Source organism: Palaemon carinicauda, chromosome 16, assembly GCF_036898095.1.
Source record: "Palaemon carinicauda isolate YSFRI2023 chromosome 16, ASM3689809v2, whole genome shotgun sequence".
Lineage (NCBI taxonomy): Eukaryota > Metazoa > Arthropoda > Malacostraca > Decapoda > Palaemonidae > Palaemon > Palaemon carinicauda.
The window spans coordinates 21,504,791-21,524,257 of NC_090740.1; the positions used below are offsets into that span (position 1 = coordinate 21,504,791).

General features: G+C 47.0%; 1 protein-coding gene across 4 annotated transcripts in view; it reads left to right on the plus strand.

The window, feature by feature from the left end:
- Window positions 1–19,467, plus strand: part of LOC137655693 (synaptic vesicle glycoprotein 2B-like) — a 132,862-nt gene that overhangs the window by 52,387 nt on the left and 61,008 nt on the right. For all 4 annotated transcript variants that reach the window (XM_068389664.1, XM_068389665.1, XM_068389663.1 and 1 more), the window contains 2 exons: window positions 5,927–6,089; window positions 7,464–7,585. In XM_068389664.1, the coding sequence (XP_068245765.1) occupies window positions 5,927–6,089; window positions 7,464–7,585 (285 nt within the window). The remainder of the gene's footprint in view (window positions 1–5,926; window positions 6,090–7,463; window positions 7,586–19,467) is intronic.

Here is a 19,467-nt window from a genome sequence, read left to right on the forward strand (position 1 = left end):
GATGGGCCAAAGTCCGTTCGGTACCACTATCAGCCCGCTTCATTCTAGACTGGAAGAACGTGCTCGCCGACAATCTGTGCACAGCATCTCAGATAAGGTATACCGAATGGACTTTGGATCGCCATGTAGCCAACAAAGTTCTGACTTTACGAGGTCCTCTAACTAGGGGTCTGTTCGCAACGCTCCTGAATCTCAGGCTGCCGTTGCTCACCAGCCTTAGACCCCAAGGCTCTCTGGCAACAACGGTGGGTACAACAATGACGTTTACGTCTCGTTCCTGTTTTATCTGGAGAAGGGCACTCAAGAAGGCTAGAACATCGGTTAACCTCTCAAGGACTCTCCTAGCTCCGCTATGGCATTATGCAGAACAGTTTTCAAATCTTTTGCAGCTCCTGATAGTCTCTCCAAGAGAACTCTCTCCATATCACAGACAACCCACTTCGACACCTACCACAAGCTATACCTCTGCTATGGTTGTACGCCTGGAGACTACCCAATACCTCTTTGCGAAAAGGTGTCTAGATATCTGAGGAATTCCTCAGCATTAGTCTACCAGTCAGTATAACGTCTTGTGTGGTTGGTGTCATGTGAAAGTGTGTCTCTCCACTCGATTCCAGCAATAGCGGAATCTTCGAGTATATACAAGAGGAAAAGACCCCCTATTCAGTTCCGACAGGTAAAGATGATCACTCAACCTTGATCCTTCACCTTCAAACTGAAAGAAAGGGACATCCTCTCGTCGATAGACTTTTCCTAACTCATACGGACTTACAACTTGCCTTTCCCCAGTCGGAATTGAGACCTTCCTATCGGAACTTGGTTCAAATCTCCAATCCCTAAAGGGACCTCCATATGTTCCACTTCACCAGGCAACAAATTTTCTCCTGATTTAAGAACCCAATGTTCCTACACACTCGGACAGCAGCCATACGAGTCAAGGACTTCATGGTCTCTCTTTCGACATCGCCCATTAATGAGAAGGGCGAAAGGCAATGTTCAGTTTCGTCCCTGAGTATGTCGCCTGACACAGTCTCCAGAGGTAACGGATCCTACACAAGTCTCAACTCGGTAACGGACGATCCAGATCATCCGTTACTGTACCTATGATAAGGTATAAGACTTTACCTAAAGAAAACGGCAACAGCCCTCCCAGGTCCCTTCTCTTGTCATCAGCACTGGGAGAGACTAGAGGAGGATCACCGAAACATCATCTCGACATGACGACTCACAGTGTCGGGGGCATAACTATGCCCCTGGTCCTTCTTAGCAGATTACTCTGTGATGCAGGTTTTACACGAAAGGATGTGAATGCTCCAGGTGACTTTCACAACCTTTCTCCTGCAAGACGTGACCCACAGGAACTCGATACGATCTCTATCGGTCCGGTGGTGGCTGCACAACAGCTGGTTGTATACCTCAAGCTACTTATTGGACAAGTAGCAGAAGGTTGAGGGCACTGTTACCCGGTTTTAGTTTGCGTGAATGAAAAGATTTGACTGGCTCTTATCCTTTTCTTCATCCTACCCTCTCGTGGGGAAAGCAGCATCCTGGGTTCTCTGCATAAGCTGACCTCAAACCACTGCAGGTAAACCATGCTCCCTTGTGTACCTAGTATTAAGCTAATACTGTTGCGTGCCCATACCCTGGCGAGGTGGTATTGGCGGCTCTTGGTTACATTAGGTTTTTTCTATATAGACTCGGAATAACTTTACCTAGACAGTCACACTTCTGCACGTCTCAACACACAGCTTGCGTAGGCCGCGGATCTTGCGTAGTAAGTTTTAACGAGGGCAGGGACTCCTTATTTTTGAGTACTAACATACTCAGATAAGGAGCCCCCGGGCAAAGCCAAAAGCCAGATTGGCAGGGACATCCACCCTTGCTAATGGGTGAGTCACCCCTAATAAATAGCATGGTTTGTATTTCAGTTACGGAACAAATGACAAATTCGTAGATAATTTGTATTTTTCTTAACTATACAAACCTTAGCTATTTATACAAACTTGCCCGCCATCCCTATCCCCCTTGAAGTCCTACCTTCAAGCAAAGTGACTAAATCACAGGTGTGTGAACAGGAGTGGTAGCAAGCTACCCCCCCTACCCCCGCTAACTAGCGGTGTGGGTAGTTAACCCTCGCTAAATTTCAATGTCTCGTTATTTCAGCTCCGCAGAAAGTTTAACCCCTAATAAATAGCTAAGGTTTGTAGTTAGAAAAAATATAAATTATCTACGAATTTGTCATGTTATTATTAGTATTTCCTGAGGGAATTTAACTCTAGCCAAGGGAAACTAACTGATGTATCTAGCTTGACTATTGCTGTCCTTATCTTATATAATTTTGAATCTTGAATATTTAGTCTTCTTTTTTGCTTTACTGACTCACAAGCTTCTAGCTAACTGTTTGATCTCCTCACATTTACATTGTTTGTCAGAAAAGCAATAGATGAAGAAGTAGCAGAACAAAGTCCTTAAATTTTTTTAGAATTGTTTAATAAGATAAGGTGTAAACCTTTACAGGAGCTCAGTCAGGAAAAGTAATGAACAGAATATAGGAGGTAATTTATTTAACTTTATACATACATATACCAAGGCACTTTCCCCTACATATACCAAGGCACTTCCCCCAATTTTGGGGGTTAGTCGACATCAAACAAATGAAACAAAAAAGGGGACCTCTCCTCTCTATGTTCCTCCCAACCTGACAAAGGACTCAACTGAGTTCGGCTGGTACTGTTAGGGTGCCACAGCCCACCCTCCCCCGTTATCCACCACAGATGAAGCTTCATAACGCTGAATCCCCTACTGCTGCTACCTCCGCGGTCATCTAAGGCACCGAAGGAAGCAGCAGGGCCTACCGGAACTGCGTCACAATCGCTCGCCATTCATTCCTATTTCTAGCACGCTCTCTTGCCTCTCTCACATCTATCCTCCTATCACCCAGAGCTTTCTTCACTCCATCCATCCACCCAAACCTTCCTCTTGTACTTCTCCCATCAACTCTTGCATTCATCACCTTCTTTAGCAGACAGCCCTTTTCCATTCTCTCAACATGGGCAAACCACCTCAACACATTCATATCCACTCTAGCTGCTAACTCATTTCTTACACCCGTTCTTACCCTCACCACTTCATTCCTAACCCTATCTACTTGAGATACACCAGCCATACTCCTTAGACACTTCATCTCAAACACATTCAATTTCTGTCTCTCCGTCACTTTCATTCCCCACAACTCCGATCCATACATCACAGTTGGTACAATCACTTTCTCATATAGAACTCTCTTTATATTCATGCCCAACCCTCTATTTTTTATTACTCCCTTAACTTCCCCCAACACTTTGCACCCTTTATTCACTCTCTGATGTAGATGTCAGGATGCCTGAAAACCTTCAATCAATCAATCAATCACTCTCTGACGTACATCTGCTTCCACTCCACCATTTGCTGCAACAATAGACCCCAAGTACTTAAACTGATCCACCTCCTCAAGTAACTCTCCATTCAACATGACATTCAACCTTGCACCACCTTCCCTTCTCGTACATCTCATAACCTTACTCTTACCCACATTAACTCTCAACTTCCTTCTCTCACACACCCTTCCAAATTCTGTCACTAATCGGCCAAGCATCTCTTCCGCGTCTGCAACCAGTACAGTATCATCCGCAAACAACAACTTATTTACCTCCCATTCATGGTCATTCTCGTCTACCAGTTTTAATCCTCGTCCAAGCACTCGAGCATACACCTCTCTCACCACTCCATCAACATACAAGTTAAACAACCACAGCGACATCACATATCCCTCTCTCAGCCCCACTCTCACTGGAAACCAATCACTCACTTCATTTCCTATCCTAACACATGCTTTTCTACCTTTGTAGAAACTTTTCACTGCTTGCAACAACCTTCCACCACTTCCATATAACCTCATCACATTCCACATTGCTTCCCTATCAACTCTATCATACACTTTCTCCAGATCCATAAACGCAACATACACCTCCTTACCTTTTGCTAAATATTTTTTGCATATCTGCCTAACTGTAAAAATCTGATTCATACAACCCCTACCTCTTCTAAAACCACCCTGTACTTTTAAGATTGCATTCTCTGTTTTATCCTTAATCCTATTAATCATTACTCTACCATACACTTTTCCAACTACACTCAACAAACTAATACCTCTTGAATTACAACACTCATGCACATCTCCCTTACCCTTATATAGTGGTACAATACATGCACAAATCCAATCTACTGGTACCATTGACAACACAAAACACATATTAAACAATCTCACCAACCATTCAAGTACAGTCACACCCCCTTCCTTCAACATCTCATCTCTCGCACCATCCATACCAGATGCTTTTCCTACTCTCGTTTCATCTAGTGCTCTCCTCACTTCATCTATTGTAATCTCTCTCTCATTCTCATCTCCCATCACCTGCACCTCAACACCTGCAACAGCAATTATATCTGCCTCCCTATTATCCTCAACAATTAGTAAACTTTCAAAATATTCGGCCCACTTTTTCCTTGCCTCCTCTTCTTTTAACAACCTTCCATTTCCATCTTTCACTGTCTCTTCAATTCTTGAGCCAGCCTTCCTTACTCTCTTCACTTCTTTCCAAAACTTCTTCTTATTCTCTTCATATGAATGACCCAATCCCTGACCCCACCTCAGGTCAGCTTCCCTCTTTGCCTCACTTACCTTGCGCTTTACTTCCACATTTTCACTCTATATTTTTCATACTTCTCTACACTATTACTCTGCAGCCATTCTTCAAAAGCCCTCTTTTTCTATTCCACTTTTACCTTCACTCCTTCATTCCACCATTCACTGCCCTTCCTCATGCTGCCTCCAACTACCTTCTTGCCACACACATCACTTGCAATCCTAACAAAATTTTCTTTTACTAACTTCCACTCTTCTAAATTACCAGTTTCTCTTACTTTCATTTTGTCATATGTCATTTTCAACCTTTCTTGATATTTACTTTTTACCCCCGGTTTTATTAGCTCTTCAACCCTCACTAGCTCCCTTTTACATCCACCTACTCTATTCCCCCACTCTTTTGCCACAACTAATTTTCCTTCCACCAAAATATGATCGGACATACTGTACTGTTAGCCATGCCCCTAAAAACGTGCACGTCTTTCAATCTTCCAAACATTCTTTTAGTTATCAACACATAATCCATTAATGCCCTTTCTACTATTCTTCCATTTGCCACTCTTACCCATGTATACTTGTTTTTATCTTTCTTTTTGAAAAAGCTAAGTCTTATCACTATCTCTTGCTCAACACACATATCTACCAGTCTCTCACCACTCTCATTTTCACCTGGTACGCCATACTTCCCAATGACACCTTCTACCTCTCCAGTGCCCACTCTAGCATTTAAGTCACCCATGACAACTACATAATTCCTTCTACCCAGTCCTTCTACACACCTAGTTAATTCATTCCTGAACTCATTCCGCTCTTCTTCACTTTTCTCACTACCTGGCCCATACGCACTGACAAAAGCCCAACATTCCCTACCTAACCTAACCCATACCCACATTAACCTAGATGATATCTCCTTCCATTCCACTACTTTACCTGTCATCCATTCACTCTGCAATAAAGCCACACCCTCTCTTGCTCTTCCCCTTTCGATCCGAGACACTCTACCAGACATTTCACCAAACATCACTTCACCCTTCCCTTTTATCTTTATCTCACACAAGGCCAATACTGTACATCCATCCTTCTATTTAACTTAATAAAAGGATAATCCGACGTAAAAGTATATATGATAACAATTGTGTATTATTTAGCAATTTTATTGGTTGTAAGTGTAGATGAACTAGTCATATAGGTTGTAAGAAGTGAATATATTCAGTTTTATTCTAATGGTTATCTTATTTTCAGGCATGATGATTGGTGGCTACATATGGGGCTGTTTGGGAGATATATATGGTAGAAAACACGTTCTTATAGTCTCCCTGCTCGTAAATTCTTTGGGTGGCATCATTTCGTCATTTGCTCAAGAATTTCCTTTGTTTATCACCATGCGCTTTATATCTGGATTAGGGTAAGACAATTGATAAACTTCTGTAATTTCACACCTATAGCTGAACAAATGACATTAAGATGAAAATTTTAGCAAATGAGTGATGGGCAAGCAGTTATTTGATGGTGATTTAGCAAGACATATTTTCTTTCTTATTTAAGTTTAGTATTAATAATTAGAAATTAGATATGGCAATAAAGAAAACATGCAAACTTTCTTTTAGTCGTCTGTGAATTATTTTGTTTCACACCTTATCCATTTCTAACAATATGCCTTCACTCATGGTCCTCATATGTCTAGATATAACAACTCAGGTCTATGACAACTCCTATTTTATAAAATTCTTGGTACTATTAGATTTTGGTGTGTTCGTCCAGGGTTTACTGGACAGCATATGTGTGGGGGGGGGGAATTTGATTTTTTTGTTAGAGATCTGGAAGCTAAGAGCTTCAATAAGCTTGATGACTACAAAAGAAGTATAAATAAAATAAGTTTTATTCACAAAATTAAATTTTTTCTTCTAATTTTTTAGAATAGAATTGTTATTTGCATAATAAGGATGAATATAGTACAGTAACAATAACAACCGGAACTGGTAAGAATTCTCTGGTTACCTTAAAGACAAGTTTGTAGAAGAAATAAGCATCATACTAAAGGTAGTAGGTTGGCCAGGGCAGCAGCCACCCATTGAGATAGTACTGCTAGAAAGTTACTGGGTTCACTGACTGGCCAGACAGTACTAGATAGAATCCCTCTCTCTGGTTATGGCTCATTTTTCTTTGCCTAGACATACACCGAATAATCTGTCCTATTCTTCCACGTTCTTCTCCATCATACACCTGACAATGCTGAGATTACCAAACAAATCTTCTTTACTCAAGGGGATAACTACTGAATTGTAATTGTGTTTTGGCTACTTTCCTCTTAACTTCCTCTTGGTAAGGGTAGAAGAGACTCCTTAGCTATGGTAAGAAGCTATTCTAGGAGAAACATCCCAAAATCAAACCAGTGTTCTCTAGTCTTGGGGAGTGCCATAGCATCTGTACCATGGTCTTCCACTGTCTTGGCATAGAGTTCTCTTGCTTGAGGGTACACTCGGGAACACTATTCTAGTGTATTTCTTTTCCTCTTGTTTTTTCAATTTTTATATTTTATATATGAAAGATATATTTTAATGTTGTTAGTGTTCTTGAAATATTTTAGTTTAATTATTCATTACTTGTCTTGCAGGTTATTTATTTCCTTTCCTCTCTGGGTTATTTTTCCCTATTGGAGCCCTTAGGCTTTTAGCATCCTGCTTTTCCAAGTAGGGTTGTAGTACTGTACTAATAACATTAATAATAATAATATTGTATCTTTTTATGAGTTAATCTGTTCTCTTTATTATTTTTTCAGAGTTGGAGGAAGTATACCTTTGGTATGGGCTTATGTTAGTGAATTTCAACCAGCTAAAAAAAGAGGTGGTGCCCTTAGTGTGATTGCAGCATTTTGGATGATTGGCAATATTCTAGTTGCAGGTATGTATAATAATGAGAAAACAGATTGTTATTTTCATTACGCTTACCTAAAATTCATGTTCTAGTCCTTCTAAAAGGAGAAACGATTGGATTATAAATGAATAAAACCAGTTACCGCTACCCTAGTGTGGCTGTTACTCTGATTAGAGGAGGCTGTACCTCAAAAGGACAGCCGTAGCCCGTCCTCGTGTGCCAGCACTATTCGTCAGCACAGAAAGGACCTAGAGGAGGGTCACCAAGAACACCATCTCTGCATGGGTTCACAGGGTCATTGACCTGGCTCTGAATCCAGACCCTCCTCTGTCATGTCGCCCAAGAGCAGGGACATAGCTATGTCCCTGGCCTTTAAAAGAAATTTTTCAGTGACACAGGTTCTTCAAGCTGGGATGTGGAAACGTCAAACAACGTTCACATCCCACTACCTGCAAGACGTGACCCACAGGAGACTCGATACGTTCTCTATCGGTCCTGTGGTGGCTGCACAACTGCTGGTTTAAAACCTCAAGCTCCTTATTGGACAAGTAGCAGAAGGTTGAGGGCATTGTTACCCGGTTTTAGTCTGCATGAATGTAAAGGTTTGACTGGCCCTTATTCTTATCTTCATCATCCTCTCTCTTGGGGAAAGCAGCATCGTGGGTTCTCTGCATAGCTGACCTCAAACCACTGCAGGTAAACCATGCTCCCTTGTGTTCCTAGTATTAAGATTAATACTGTTACATCCCCATTCCCTGATGAATTGGTATTGGGAAAGTCATAGTCTACAAGTTTCCATCTAAAGAACTTCAGAACAACTTTCTAGGACGAGTTACACTTCTTCATACCTTCACACACAGCTTGTGTAGGGCTCAGACCTTGCGTAGCAAGGTTTAGGCAAGGTGCAGGGATTCCTTATATCTTGGGTGCTTACACACTCAAATGAGTCCCCGGGCAAAGCCAAAAGCTAGACTGGCTGGGATGTCCACCCTTCCTAATGGGTGAGTCACCCCTGTTAAATAGCGTGGTTTTTATTCTAGTTACGGAACATATGACAAATTCGTAGATAATTTGTATTTGTTCCAACACAGAGACTTACCTCGAACTACTTTCTTAGGAGTTACCTGGAATCTCCTCTCAACCGACCAGAGTTTTGTGTAGTCTACCCTACTTCTGTTTTCTGTGGGGACTAACCCAGGCATAAGGAGAACGTGCCCTGAGGGTAGTCCTGAGCTCGGTCGGCGTTAGCTTGGGTCTCGCTCGTCAGTCAGTTCTCTGGTCGCGTCGTGATACCATCACGCCGCTCTCCATTCTCTTGCGACCCTTTGTGTCCCCGACTCGTGTGTCCCACGTGGTTACCGCGTGGTGTCTCTGTGCTTTCCCTTGTGTTCTCGCGTGTTCGCGTATTTCCCTTGTGCTTCCCAAGTGTTTTCCTTATCCCTTCCCTTCGTGCCTGTGTCTTGTGGTTGTGTTGTGATGGAGCAGACCCGCCGTTGTCCTGGGCCTAGAGCCGGGAAGTCGTGTGGAGCGTTCCTATCCAAGCCGGAGGTGGACCCGCATTCCCTTTGCTCTTCCTGTAGGGGTAGTGTGTGTTCGCCGACGGATACGTGCTCGGAGTGTGTTAGCTGGAATGAAATCCAGTGGGTGCGTTATAGCACAAAGAAGAAGAAGTCCTCTAAACGATCCCCCAGGAAGGCGAGCATCTCTTCGCCATTGCCGTCGCCAGGTGGAAGGTTTGACGAGGTTTCTGTCCCTTCTTCCCCTACCCAGGGTAGGGGACGAGGTAAGTCCATTGCGGGGAAGGTGCCGATGGCGCTTCCCCAAGAGTCTAATATATATGATATGGGGGTTGCTGAATCGTCACAGGCTAGTGGGGGCCCTGAAAGTGCTTTGTCTGGGGGTCTTGGAGACTCTGCCCTTGTGATTGGGGGGCACGTCTCCTCCGATGACCCCATGTGGAGTAACACTGTTCCTGTCTCTTCGCCCGTGTCTTGGGCCTGTGTTTCAGGTACTTCAGCAGCTGATGGCGTCCATGATAGGTTGGACTCGACGGTAGGGGAGCCCTTCGGGTGGAAGCTCCCGAAAACACCAGGTAGGTCCCCGTTGCGGATGGAGGATGGCCTAGATTCCTGGTTCCCCAGCGTAGTGCGGCCGACCTCCTTTCCAGCCCCTCTGACGGCGGTTCCTGACTCGTTTTTACAACCCTCGACCTCTGGAACTCAACAGTTCGCGAAGACCTCCGTTGCCCCCGCTCCCGTCCGTCGGTCAGGTTATGCAGTATCGTCGGGATCTTCGGAGGCCGGCTCTTCGGTCTCTTCGGAGGGTGAAGCGAGGAGGAGGCGCCGGCGGAGGAGGGAGAGATCCAGGAGCAGGCGCTCCCGCTCAAGGTATAGCAGAAGACGATCCAGGTCACCGAGGAGGAAGTACAGGAAGAGTAGGTCCCCCAATGGTGAATGGGTCTTCGTTCCCCGCAGGAGGGTCGGGGATTTCGACGAGTTTCAGCGTTCTCCAAGCCGCCGGTCCAGAAACTATTCTCCTCGGAGGCCCTCGGCCAGCCATAAGTATGACCCTCGCAAGGAACAGAGCGAGAAGGCCTCTTCAGGTAGGCGTAAGGCCGCGAAGCTTCCGGCTCAACCCGCCCAGGGGGGGGGGGAGCCGCGCATTCGGACGGGCAGCCTAGTCGGGTCAGCACAGCTGACTCGGCCCTTGGACTCGCAGGGACGGCTTCCTCCGTCGGGCCAGCCCACGGAAGCCGCGTCCTCGTCGTCCGAAGACATTTTACGGACGGTAGTCCTCGCCGACACGGCGATCCCCGTCCCAACACCCGGGCCTAGTGCGGAAGTTCCCGTCGGCGCAGACCGTTACCACCGCAGGGAGGTGCTCGTCGAGTCCGAGCCACAACGACCTATGGGAGTGCCCGTTGACCCGGCACCTCGGAATCAGGCAGAGGGTGTTGCTGGCGACAGGGAAGGTTCCCCAACCGAGGACTCGGCATATCGAAGGGTGATAGGCCTTATATGGAGACATCACCGGATCGAAGAACCTGTACCAGCCGACGAGGACTCCTGGCGGTCCAGCCTTAATCGGCTGATGGAGGCCCCCGTGCAGCAGAAACCCTCCCTGGCGCTGCCTGTGGCCAGGGATTTGGTCCTGGGCCGTGCCCACGTAGACAAGATTGTGGCGGGCAATGCTGAAGCCCTCAAGTCACAGAGTTCCTCAAAGTTACTACAGGGACTCAGGTCCCAGAGTAAGTTTTATGTCCCAGAAAGCCAGCGACCGGGAGCCTGCAAAATAGAGTCTTCCCTAGAAATATTGAGCCAGGGTGCCCCAGAAGACAGAGCCGCATCAGCCCCGATTTGTTTTTCACAGTCGGAGGCTGTGATGATGGAGGAAATGTCCAAAGACTTGGTCCACGTCGCCTCCTGGTTGGACTGGTGGGCCTCCACTCTGGTAGGTGTTCAAGCCACCTACGACTTGACAGACCCGGCGAAACAAGACCTCCTGAAGGAACTCATCATCTCCGGGTGAAAGACCTTAAAGTTCCTAACTTATCAGTCTCTTGCCCTGTCAGCCAACTGGGTGCTTCGGAAAAGGGATACGATCTTGGCCAAGCTTTCCCGGAAGATCAATGACAGAGAAGCAAGGGGTTTGAGGAGCCTACCTGTGTGGGGTGACTCCCTGTTTCCATTGAAACAGTTGGAGGAGCTCATGGAAAAGGTCTCGAAAAGGAAGGATGTGAGCACACCCAGACCCCACCCCGTGAGGAGGCCCGCTTACAGGAGGTCAACGTCGGATGGCCCCTCTACTTCTCATGCCTCTCCTAGCCTGACGAGGAGAGACGCCCCATCTACCTCTTGGGCTCAACCACCACAGCCCCCCCGTAGAAGAGCCCCAGCAGCGTCTGCCTCTTTTAGGACGGCATACTCGCGTCCAGGAGAGGGAGTGTTCAGGCCGCTCCTCCAGGAAGAGATAGAGTGGGAGGCCCCCTACTCCTGCCCAAGCCTCAGGTTGGGGGATGCCTCAGACAATATTGGCAAGCATGGAGGGCTCACGGTGCGAAGCCCTGGACAGTATCCGTACTGAAAGAAGGGTACAGACTCCTGTTCTTAACAGAACCTCCACCTTTGATTCCAGCCAGTCTGGCAGAGTGGCTGGCACCCAAGGACCCCTTAAGGAGGGCAGCCCTTCAGGAAGAAGTTTCCACTATGATGGAGAAAGGTGCAATGAAAGTAGTCCTACATCCGGGCCCAGGCTTCTACAGCCGACTTTTTCTGGTGGAAAAGGCAACAGGGGGATGGAGACCGGTGATAGATCTGTCAGCCCTCAACAAGTTTGTTTGCAAGACGGACTTCAAAATGGACACCCCGAAGTCGGTCTTGCAGTCCTTGAGGGAAGGGGACTACATGATGACCATAGACCTCAAGGACGCATACTTTCAAATCCCGGTCCACCCCTCAAGCAGGAAGTTTCTCCGGGTGAAGTGGGGTGCCCAGATCCTACAGTTCAAGACCCTCTGCTTTGGTTTGTCAACAGCTCCCCAGGTATTCACGAGAGTCTTCACGACAGTTTCGGTGTGGGCTCACGAGAGGGGTATTCGCCTCATTCGATACCTGGACGACTGGTTGCTCCTTTCCTCCTCAGAGGGAGTTTTGAAGGAGCAAGGTGTAAAACTACTTCAATTCTGCAATGATCTGGGTATCACGATCAACCAGGAAAAATCAAATCTGTCTCCCTCCACCAGGATGACCTACTTGGGGATGACACTGGACTCCCGACTAGTGAGGGCCTTTCCGTCAGAGGACCGGTTGAACAACCTGGAACGGACCCTCCTGCCTTTCCTTTCGAGACAACCCAGGAGAGCCAAAGACTGGCAAAGGCTAATAGGGCATCTAGTGTCGTTAGAGAAACTCGTTCCCCAAGGGAGGCTCAGGCTCAGGAGCATCCAATGGAACCTGAAGGGTCTCTGGAACCAAGTAGACTTGCCCTACAAATTAATCCCCGTCCTGCCGGAGGCAATACCCTCCCTGGAGTGGTGGCGGTGTCGGTCGAATACTCTCAAGGGGATGCCCTTCGCAACCGAGCCTCCTGAGATGCTTCTGTTCACAGACGCCTCCAAAGAGGGGTGGGGGCACATCTCCTCAACGAGACAACGAGAGGAACCTGGACGGACGAGAAGAAAGGTCAGCACATCAACATCCTAGAGTTGAAGGCAGTCCGAGAAGCTTGCCTACAGTTCGTCGATCTTCTAAGGGGAAACACGGTGGCGTTGATGTGCGACAACGCCACTGTAGTCGCGTACATAAAGAAACACGGAGGTCTAAAATCGAAGGAGTTGTGCGATCTCGCTCTGGAGATCCTGGATTGGGCAGAGTCGAACCAGATAGTGATTTCAGCAAGGTTCATTCCAGGCAAAAAGAACGTCCTAGCCGACGGCCTCAGCAGGATGGGACAAGTAGTGGGAACAGAGTGGTCCCTCCTCCCAGAAGTAGCCAGACTCATCATTCAAAAATGGGGATCGCCGGTGATGGATCTCTTTGCAACCAGACTGAACGCACAACTCCCCGTGTTTTGTTCTCCTGTCCCAGACCCAAAGGCAGCCTTGGAAGATGCTTTTCAACAAAAATGGGACAACCTTGACGTGTACGCTTTTCCTCCCTTCACATTGATCAGGCAAGTGCTCAACAGAGTACGGATGGCCCGAAACTTAAAGATGACTTTGGTAGCGTCCTGGTGGCCGGAGAGGGAGTGGTTCGCGGATCTAAGGGACCTGGCATATCTTCCTCCGTGGCCTCTACCCGACAGGCCAGATCTTCTACAGCAGCCACACTTTCTAAGGTTCCACGACAATCCTCAGTCTCTACGCCTTCACGCCTGGAGACTATCGAGCGGCTCCTGAGGAAGGAAGGATATTCAACAGGTACTGCAGAAAAGATGTCACGTTATCTGAGACGGTCTTCTGCAGCAGTCTACCAATCAAAATGGGCTACTTTTATGAATTGGTGTGCCTCAAAGAACATCAAGCCTCTCAAAGCCTCGGTCCCAGATATCGCGGATTTTCTAGTGCATCTCAGAGACGAAGTGGCCATGTCAATTCCGGCTATCAAAGGAGTCCGTGCAGCCTTGAGCCAAGTCTTCCTACTGAAGGGCATCGACCTGGGCACCTCTAGGCACATTTCTATGCTCATCAGGAGCTATGAACAAGCTTGCCCTCCGCAGGTCTCCAGGGTGCCGCAGTGGGACTTGGCAAGGGTATTGAAAATGTTAAGTGGTCCCCCGTTCGAACCCCTGAAGGATACAGTAGACAGGGATCTCACTCTCAAGACAGTCTTCTTGTTGGCCTTGGCCTCTGCTAAGAGAGTAGGAGAGATCCATGGGTTGCCTTACGACATCTCTCATTCGAAGGGGTGGAGGGAAATCTCCCTCAAGTTCGTCCCTTCTTTCGTGGCAAAGATTCAGAATCCAGCGGTCTGGGACCCGAAGTTCGAGGGATTTTCAATGCCGGCCATTCCTAGGACAGGGAATCCAGAAGATTTGAAGTTGTGCCCCGTCCGTGCCGTTAGAAAGTACCTTGAGAGGACTGCCCATCTCCGCCCTGGTATCAAAAATCTTTTTGTCTCCATGGGTGTTACGAAAAAGCAGGTATCTAAGAATACCATCTCCTTTAGGCTGAGACGGGTTATTGTCAGAGCCTATAATGAGGAGGGACTGCCCCTGCCAGGTACTCCCAGGCCCCATGACATTAGGGGTCTAAGTACTTCTCTAGCTTTTGAGAGGAACATGGCGGTGGGCCAGATCCTTCGAGCAGGCACCTGGTCGAATCAGTCGACCTTCACAGCACATTATCTCAAGGATTACTCAAGGAAGTCTTTAGACGGTTTTTCTATTGGGACAGTCATCTCCGCGCTCCAAGCGATTTAACGGTGAAGCCCCAGGTACAATCGTGGATAACAAAACCAAGAGACACAGGTTCGTTCCCTTTCACCCTAGTCCCCGTTTTTCCTTTCCCTGCTCGGAGAATACCCCACATACAAACCAAAGAAGACACGTCTCTACAACTTCGTCACAGGACTCAGCATTATGGAATTTTTTAAAGGGTGAGTACTTAGACACTAACATAAGCTCCTTGTGTAGTTTTCCCTACGTTTCATTTTCCGTTATATTTTGCAACCTAGTTCACATCTAGGTTACTGGACGTCCGGTTAGCTTGGTCTGAAGTTCAGGAAGACACTCCCACCTCCTAAAGTGTAAGTCTCCTAAGAAAGTAGTTCGAGGTAAGTCTCTGTGTTGGAACAAATCACAAATTTTAAGTAATTTGTATTTTGCCTAACATACTTACCGAGAACTACTTTCGGGTAATGGCCCTCCCTACCTTCCCCGAGTGCCTTTCTGCCCTTGAAGACCTTTTTGTACCATCCTAAGAACTTACTGACGAGCGAGACCCAAGCTAACGCCTACCTAGCTCAGGACTACCCTCAGGGCACGTTCTCCTTACGCCTGGGTTAGTCCCCACAGAAAACGGAAGTAGGATAGACTACACAAAACTCTGGTCGGTTGAGAGGAGATTCCAGGTAACTCCTAAGAAAGTAGTTCTCGGTAAGTATGTTAGGAAAAATACAATTTTCAATATTAAACTTACCCGATGATCATATAGCTGTCAGCTCTGCTGCTCGACAGAAAAAACCTACGGGCGGAATACGCCAGCGATCGCTATACAGGTGGGGGTGTACATCAACAGCGCCATCTGTCAAGTAGGTACTCAAGTACTCGATGTCAACATCGAACCAATTTTCTCTCTGTCGTGCCAATGGCAAGACCTACTAAATACGCCGTCCCTAACTGGATTTGTTTTCACAACGATTTGGTGAAGTACACTATTCCAGTTTTGAGCTTTCGCTATGCAGGGGTTTTATCTTCATTTCAAAACTTGAACTCGTTTTGGATAGATTTAATTATGGTGACGAAGAGAGTATGGACTCTCTTTCACTTTTAAATGGCCGACCCTTCCCTTAGACGGAAGTGTGTTTAGGTTTTTGGTAATTTTGCTTAACAAGTTATAGATCTATTTATTTTATATCTCTCCGCCTTTATAGGCCTCTTCGATTAACTTTCCATTTATTATAAACTTAAAAAAAATTAATTTTTATGTTTGTTTATATGCGACCTTTCCTAATAGTAGGCAGTCCTTACTTGGAACCGAAGTTAATTAACATTGAGCCCGTCATATCGTATTTAACCTTTTAAGAATTTTATACTATTTTTAATGTTTTATGAAAGAATTTCTTTGATAGTCTCGTACTGTTTTCAAAGATGAACTAACGTTTAGTTTTTTGTCTCCGCAGTTGTTGACGTTCAGAACGTTCAACATGCGCTCTATCGTTACGATAGAGAGAGAGTGTATCACGGTTTCACGTTGCAGTGAGAGTAAACCGATTCTAGCGTTTCGTTCATTCTTTCTTAGCTTAAATGGTTTAAATTCTAATAAAGGAACTTTTTATTTGGGAAACCTTTCAGTTTTTTCCTTTTAGCAAATAACATGTTTTAACGATATATAATTGGGCTCTTCTCTCAGGTGCTAAGTCAAGAGAGAAGAGAGAGAGAGATAGAGACGGAGGGAGAGAGAGGAGAATAAACGTTTCGTTCAAGCGGGTAACGTTCTCGTTTTTTTTTTTTTTTTTTTTTTTTTTTTTTTTTTTTTTTTTTACTCTTCTCCCTAGTCGCTGTAGGGGAAGATGGTAAAACGTTTCTAGAGTTTTATTCTTGTTCCCAGGCTTTATGCGGTGAGAGATTGTAAACGTAGTTTATTTGATCTAGTGTTTAGTCTCTTTTCCAGCCACTGAATTCGTTTTTTACTCTTCTCCCTAGTCGCTGTAGGGGAAGAAGGTAAAACGTTTCTAGAGTTTTATTCTTGTTCCCAGGCTTTATGCGGTGAGAGATTGTAAACGTAGTTTATTTGATCTAGTGTTTAGTCTCTTTCCCAGCCACTGAATTCTTTATCTTTATTTATGTTTTTCTGTTGCATTGTAAAACTGTTTTCGCAATTACTACCTTTTAATGAAGGATAGGATTGCGTGTTTCAGGTAGAAATCAGTTAAAGTTTCGATTTCAGTGAAATAAGTGCAAACAGAAAATCAAAGTGATAAAGTGATATGCGCAAAGTGTTACAGTGTTGCGTCCGAGGGTTCGTCTGTTCGTGCCAGTTGTTCACCTAGTCCGGGACCTCTTACAAGCTCCCAAGCCCAGGGGAGAAGTAATGTCGAACGACTTATGGGTTCCACAGGCCTTGATCGACGAACAGACGTTTTTCCCTCCGTGGTTTCGGGCGTATCTACACACGTTGCCGACGTGAGATCGCCCCACCCACACAAAGACGAGAGAGCCCATTTATTCCTCGTCTGCGGAAGAGGTTTCTCGTAGAAACCATGGACCAAATCTTGCAGCTTTTAAGTGCAAGTCGGTCCCTTCCGCGCAAGTCCAACGGCCTAGGTGTAGCCACTGGGTCAGTTCGGACTCGCTGCAGTCATCCGACGACTGCACACCTCCCAAGAGAGGCAAGGTGGTACCGCAACAGGCAGTAACTCCGTCTGTTGCCGCACCAGCTGTTTTAGACCCTCGGTCACAACGGACAGTAGCTCCGTTTGTTGCCGTTTTTTGTAGACCCTAAGTGGTCTTTACTGCAGTCTATGCAGACTCAATTAGCTGCGGTTATGCAGGAGTTTCGTGCGGAGAAGGTTTACACTGCTCTCGTTAGCCTACAACCTGCCACGGTTGTGCGCCCAGCTCACGCTGAGGCTGCCTGCTCCCACACTCCGGCTGCGGAGAGCTCCACCTCCGATGCGCAATCGACCCTGCCAGACGCATGTTAACGTTAGCCGACGTGCGGCTCCCTCCGTTAACATGCGTGAGCTACCGCATCAGCAGTGGGAAGGTGGAGTCAAGCTGCCGTGTTTTGACGCGATGCGTTAGTTTCCGCAACCCACGGCAGTCCCCACCACGCACCTCCACTCCGCTTTGGTTGTTGCCTGCTCCCACACTCCGACTGCGGAGAAGGTTGACGATGCACCCGTTTGCCTACAACCTGCCACGGTTGTGCGCCCAGCATGGCTGCCTGCTCCCACACTCTTGTTGTGAGAGCTCCTCCACCCATGCGCAGTCGACCCTGCCAGACGCATGCTGACTCCCACAGACACACGGAGCACTCCGTTGCCGTGCGTGAGCTACCACAAGCTGCCGTGTTTTGACACGGTGTGTCAGCCTCCGCAACCCACTGTGGTTACCGCCACTCGCCCGCAGCAGACTAGTCAGTCAGGAGTTGAGGCTTCCCCACACAGCTTTGGTTGTTGCCAGCTCACAGACTGTCAAGCAGTTACATGACGTTGCCTTCTGGTCTGCTACTAATGCACCAGTGCTGTATGTCCTCACGCACCTGTTGTGGTTGACAGTTCAGTTTTTGACAGTTCACAGACTGTCAAGCAGTTACATAACTTTGCCTTCTGGTCTGCTGCTTATGCACCAGTGAGACCCTCACTGAGATAACCTAGCTTTTCTCGGACATGGTTCCTGTAGATGAGAAAGTGCTGTTCTCCCTCCTTCTGATATTCCTTTGAGGACTCTGTCATTTGGAGAGGAGCCTTAAGCTGTTTAGCCTCCTATGGACTTTAATTAAAGCATAACAAGGCTTCCAGGGATGGTAAATGGTTCCGCTTCAGTCGCTAACCCCGTCTGTTGCCACACCTGCTCCCATAGACCCTAATGGGCTTTGTTGCAAGACATGCAGTCCAAGCTTGTGTCCTTGATAGAGGATTTTTTACGGAGAAGAACCTTCTAGCCAACAACCTTCCTACCGGTTGGTTGTACGCCCTGTTGACGCTGAGGTATCCTACTCACGTCCGCCAGTTGAGATGGTTCCTCCACCGGTGCGACCCAGTGTGGGTTGCCAGTCGCACGTTGACGTTAAGCGACTCTCGGAGGTGGTTGTGGACGTTCAGTGTGTCACTAGGAAGACGTTCAACAACCAGCAGAGGTGACTTGTTGTGACGCAGTGCGGCAACCTCAGCAACCCGGTAGGGGGTTGACTGCACAACCCAGACAGTCTAGACAGTTTCGGGTTGACGCTGTACTTCCTCGCGTCCCCATGGTTGACAGTTCACAGACTGTGCAGCAGTACCATGATCTTGTGTCCGGCTCCGTCACGCATCCGCCAGTGCGACCGGATTCAGCGAGTCAGACGTTGCCCAGTCCGTTGCCGTTTCCTCATCAGTTTCGGATGAGGAACCCTCTGATGAGGACATTGCTGAACAAGACGATCAACCCCCAGCCCTGCTATCCATCCAGAAGATGCTGAAGAAGGAACACTGCCCTGTCAGGCTGTGGATGAGTCTGGTTAGGACACTGTCATCCGTGGTTCAATTTGTGTCACTTGGGAGACTACACCTCCGTCCTCTTCTGTATCATCTAGCTTTTCACTGGAAAAGGACTAGACGCTAGAAGCGGTCTCGATCCCGGTTTCCGGAAAGATAAAGTCTGGTCTGACTTGGTGAAAGGACTTTATCAACCTTTGAAAGGGTCTTCCCCTGACTGTTCAGACTCCCAACCACGTTCTCTTCTCGGACGCATCGGACGTAGGCTGGGGTGCGACATTAGGCGGTAGGGAATGCTCGGGATTATGGAACTCGAGTCAAAGGACAATGCATTTCAACTGCAAGAAGCTTCTGGCAGTACGTCTGACCTGGAAAAGCTTCAGGTCTCTCCTTCTAGGCAAAGTGGTGGAGGTGAACACGGTCAACTCCCTGCTTTGACGTACATCTCCAAGCAAGGAGGGACCTACTCTCTGACATGGTACGAGTTCGCAAGTGACCTCCTCTCCTGTTCAACAGGTCTAGACTTTTCCCTAGTAACGAGGTTCATCCAAG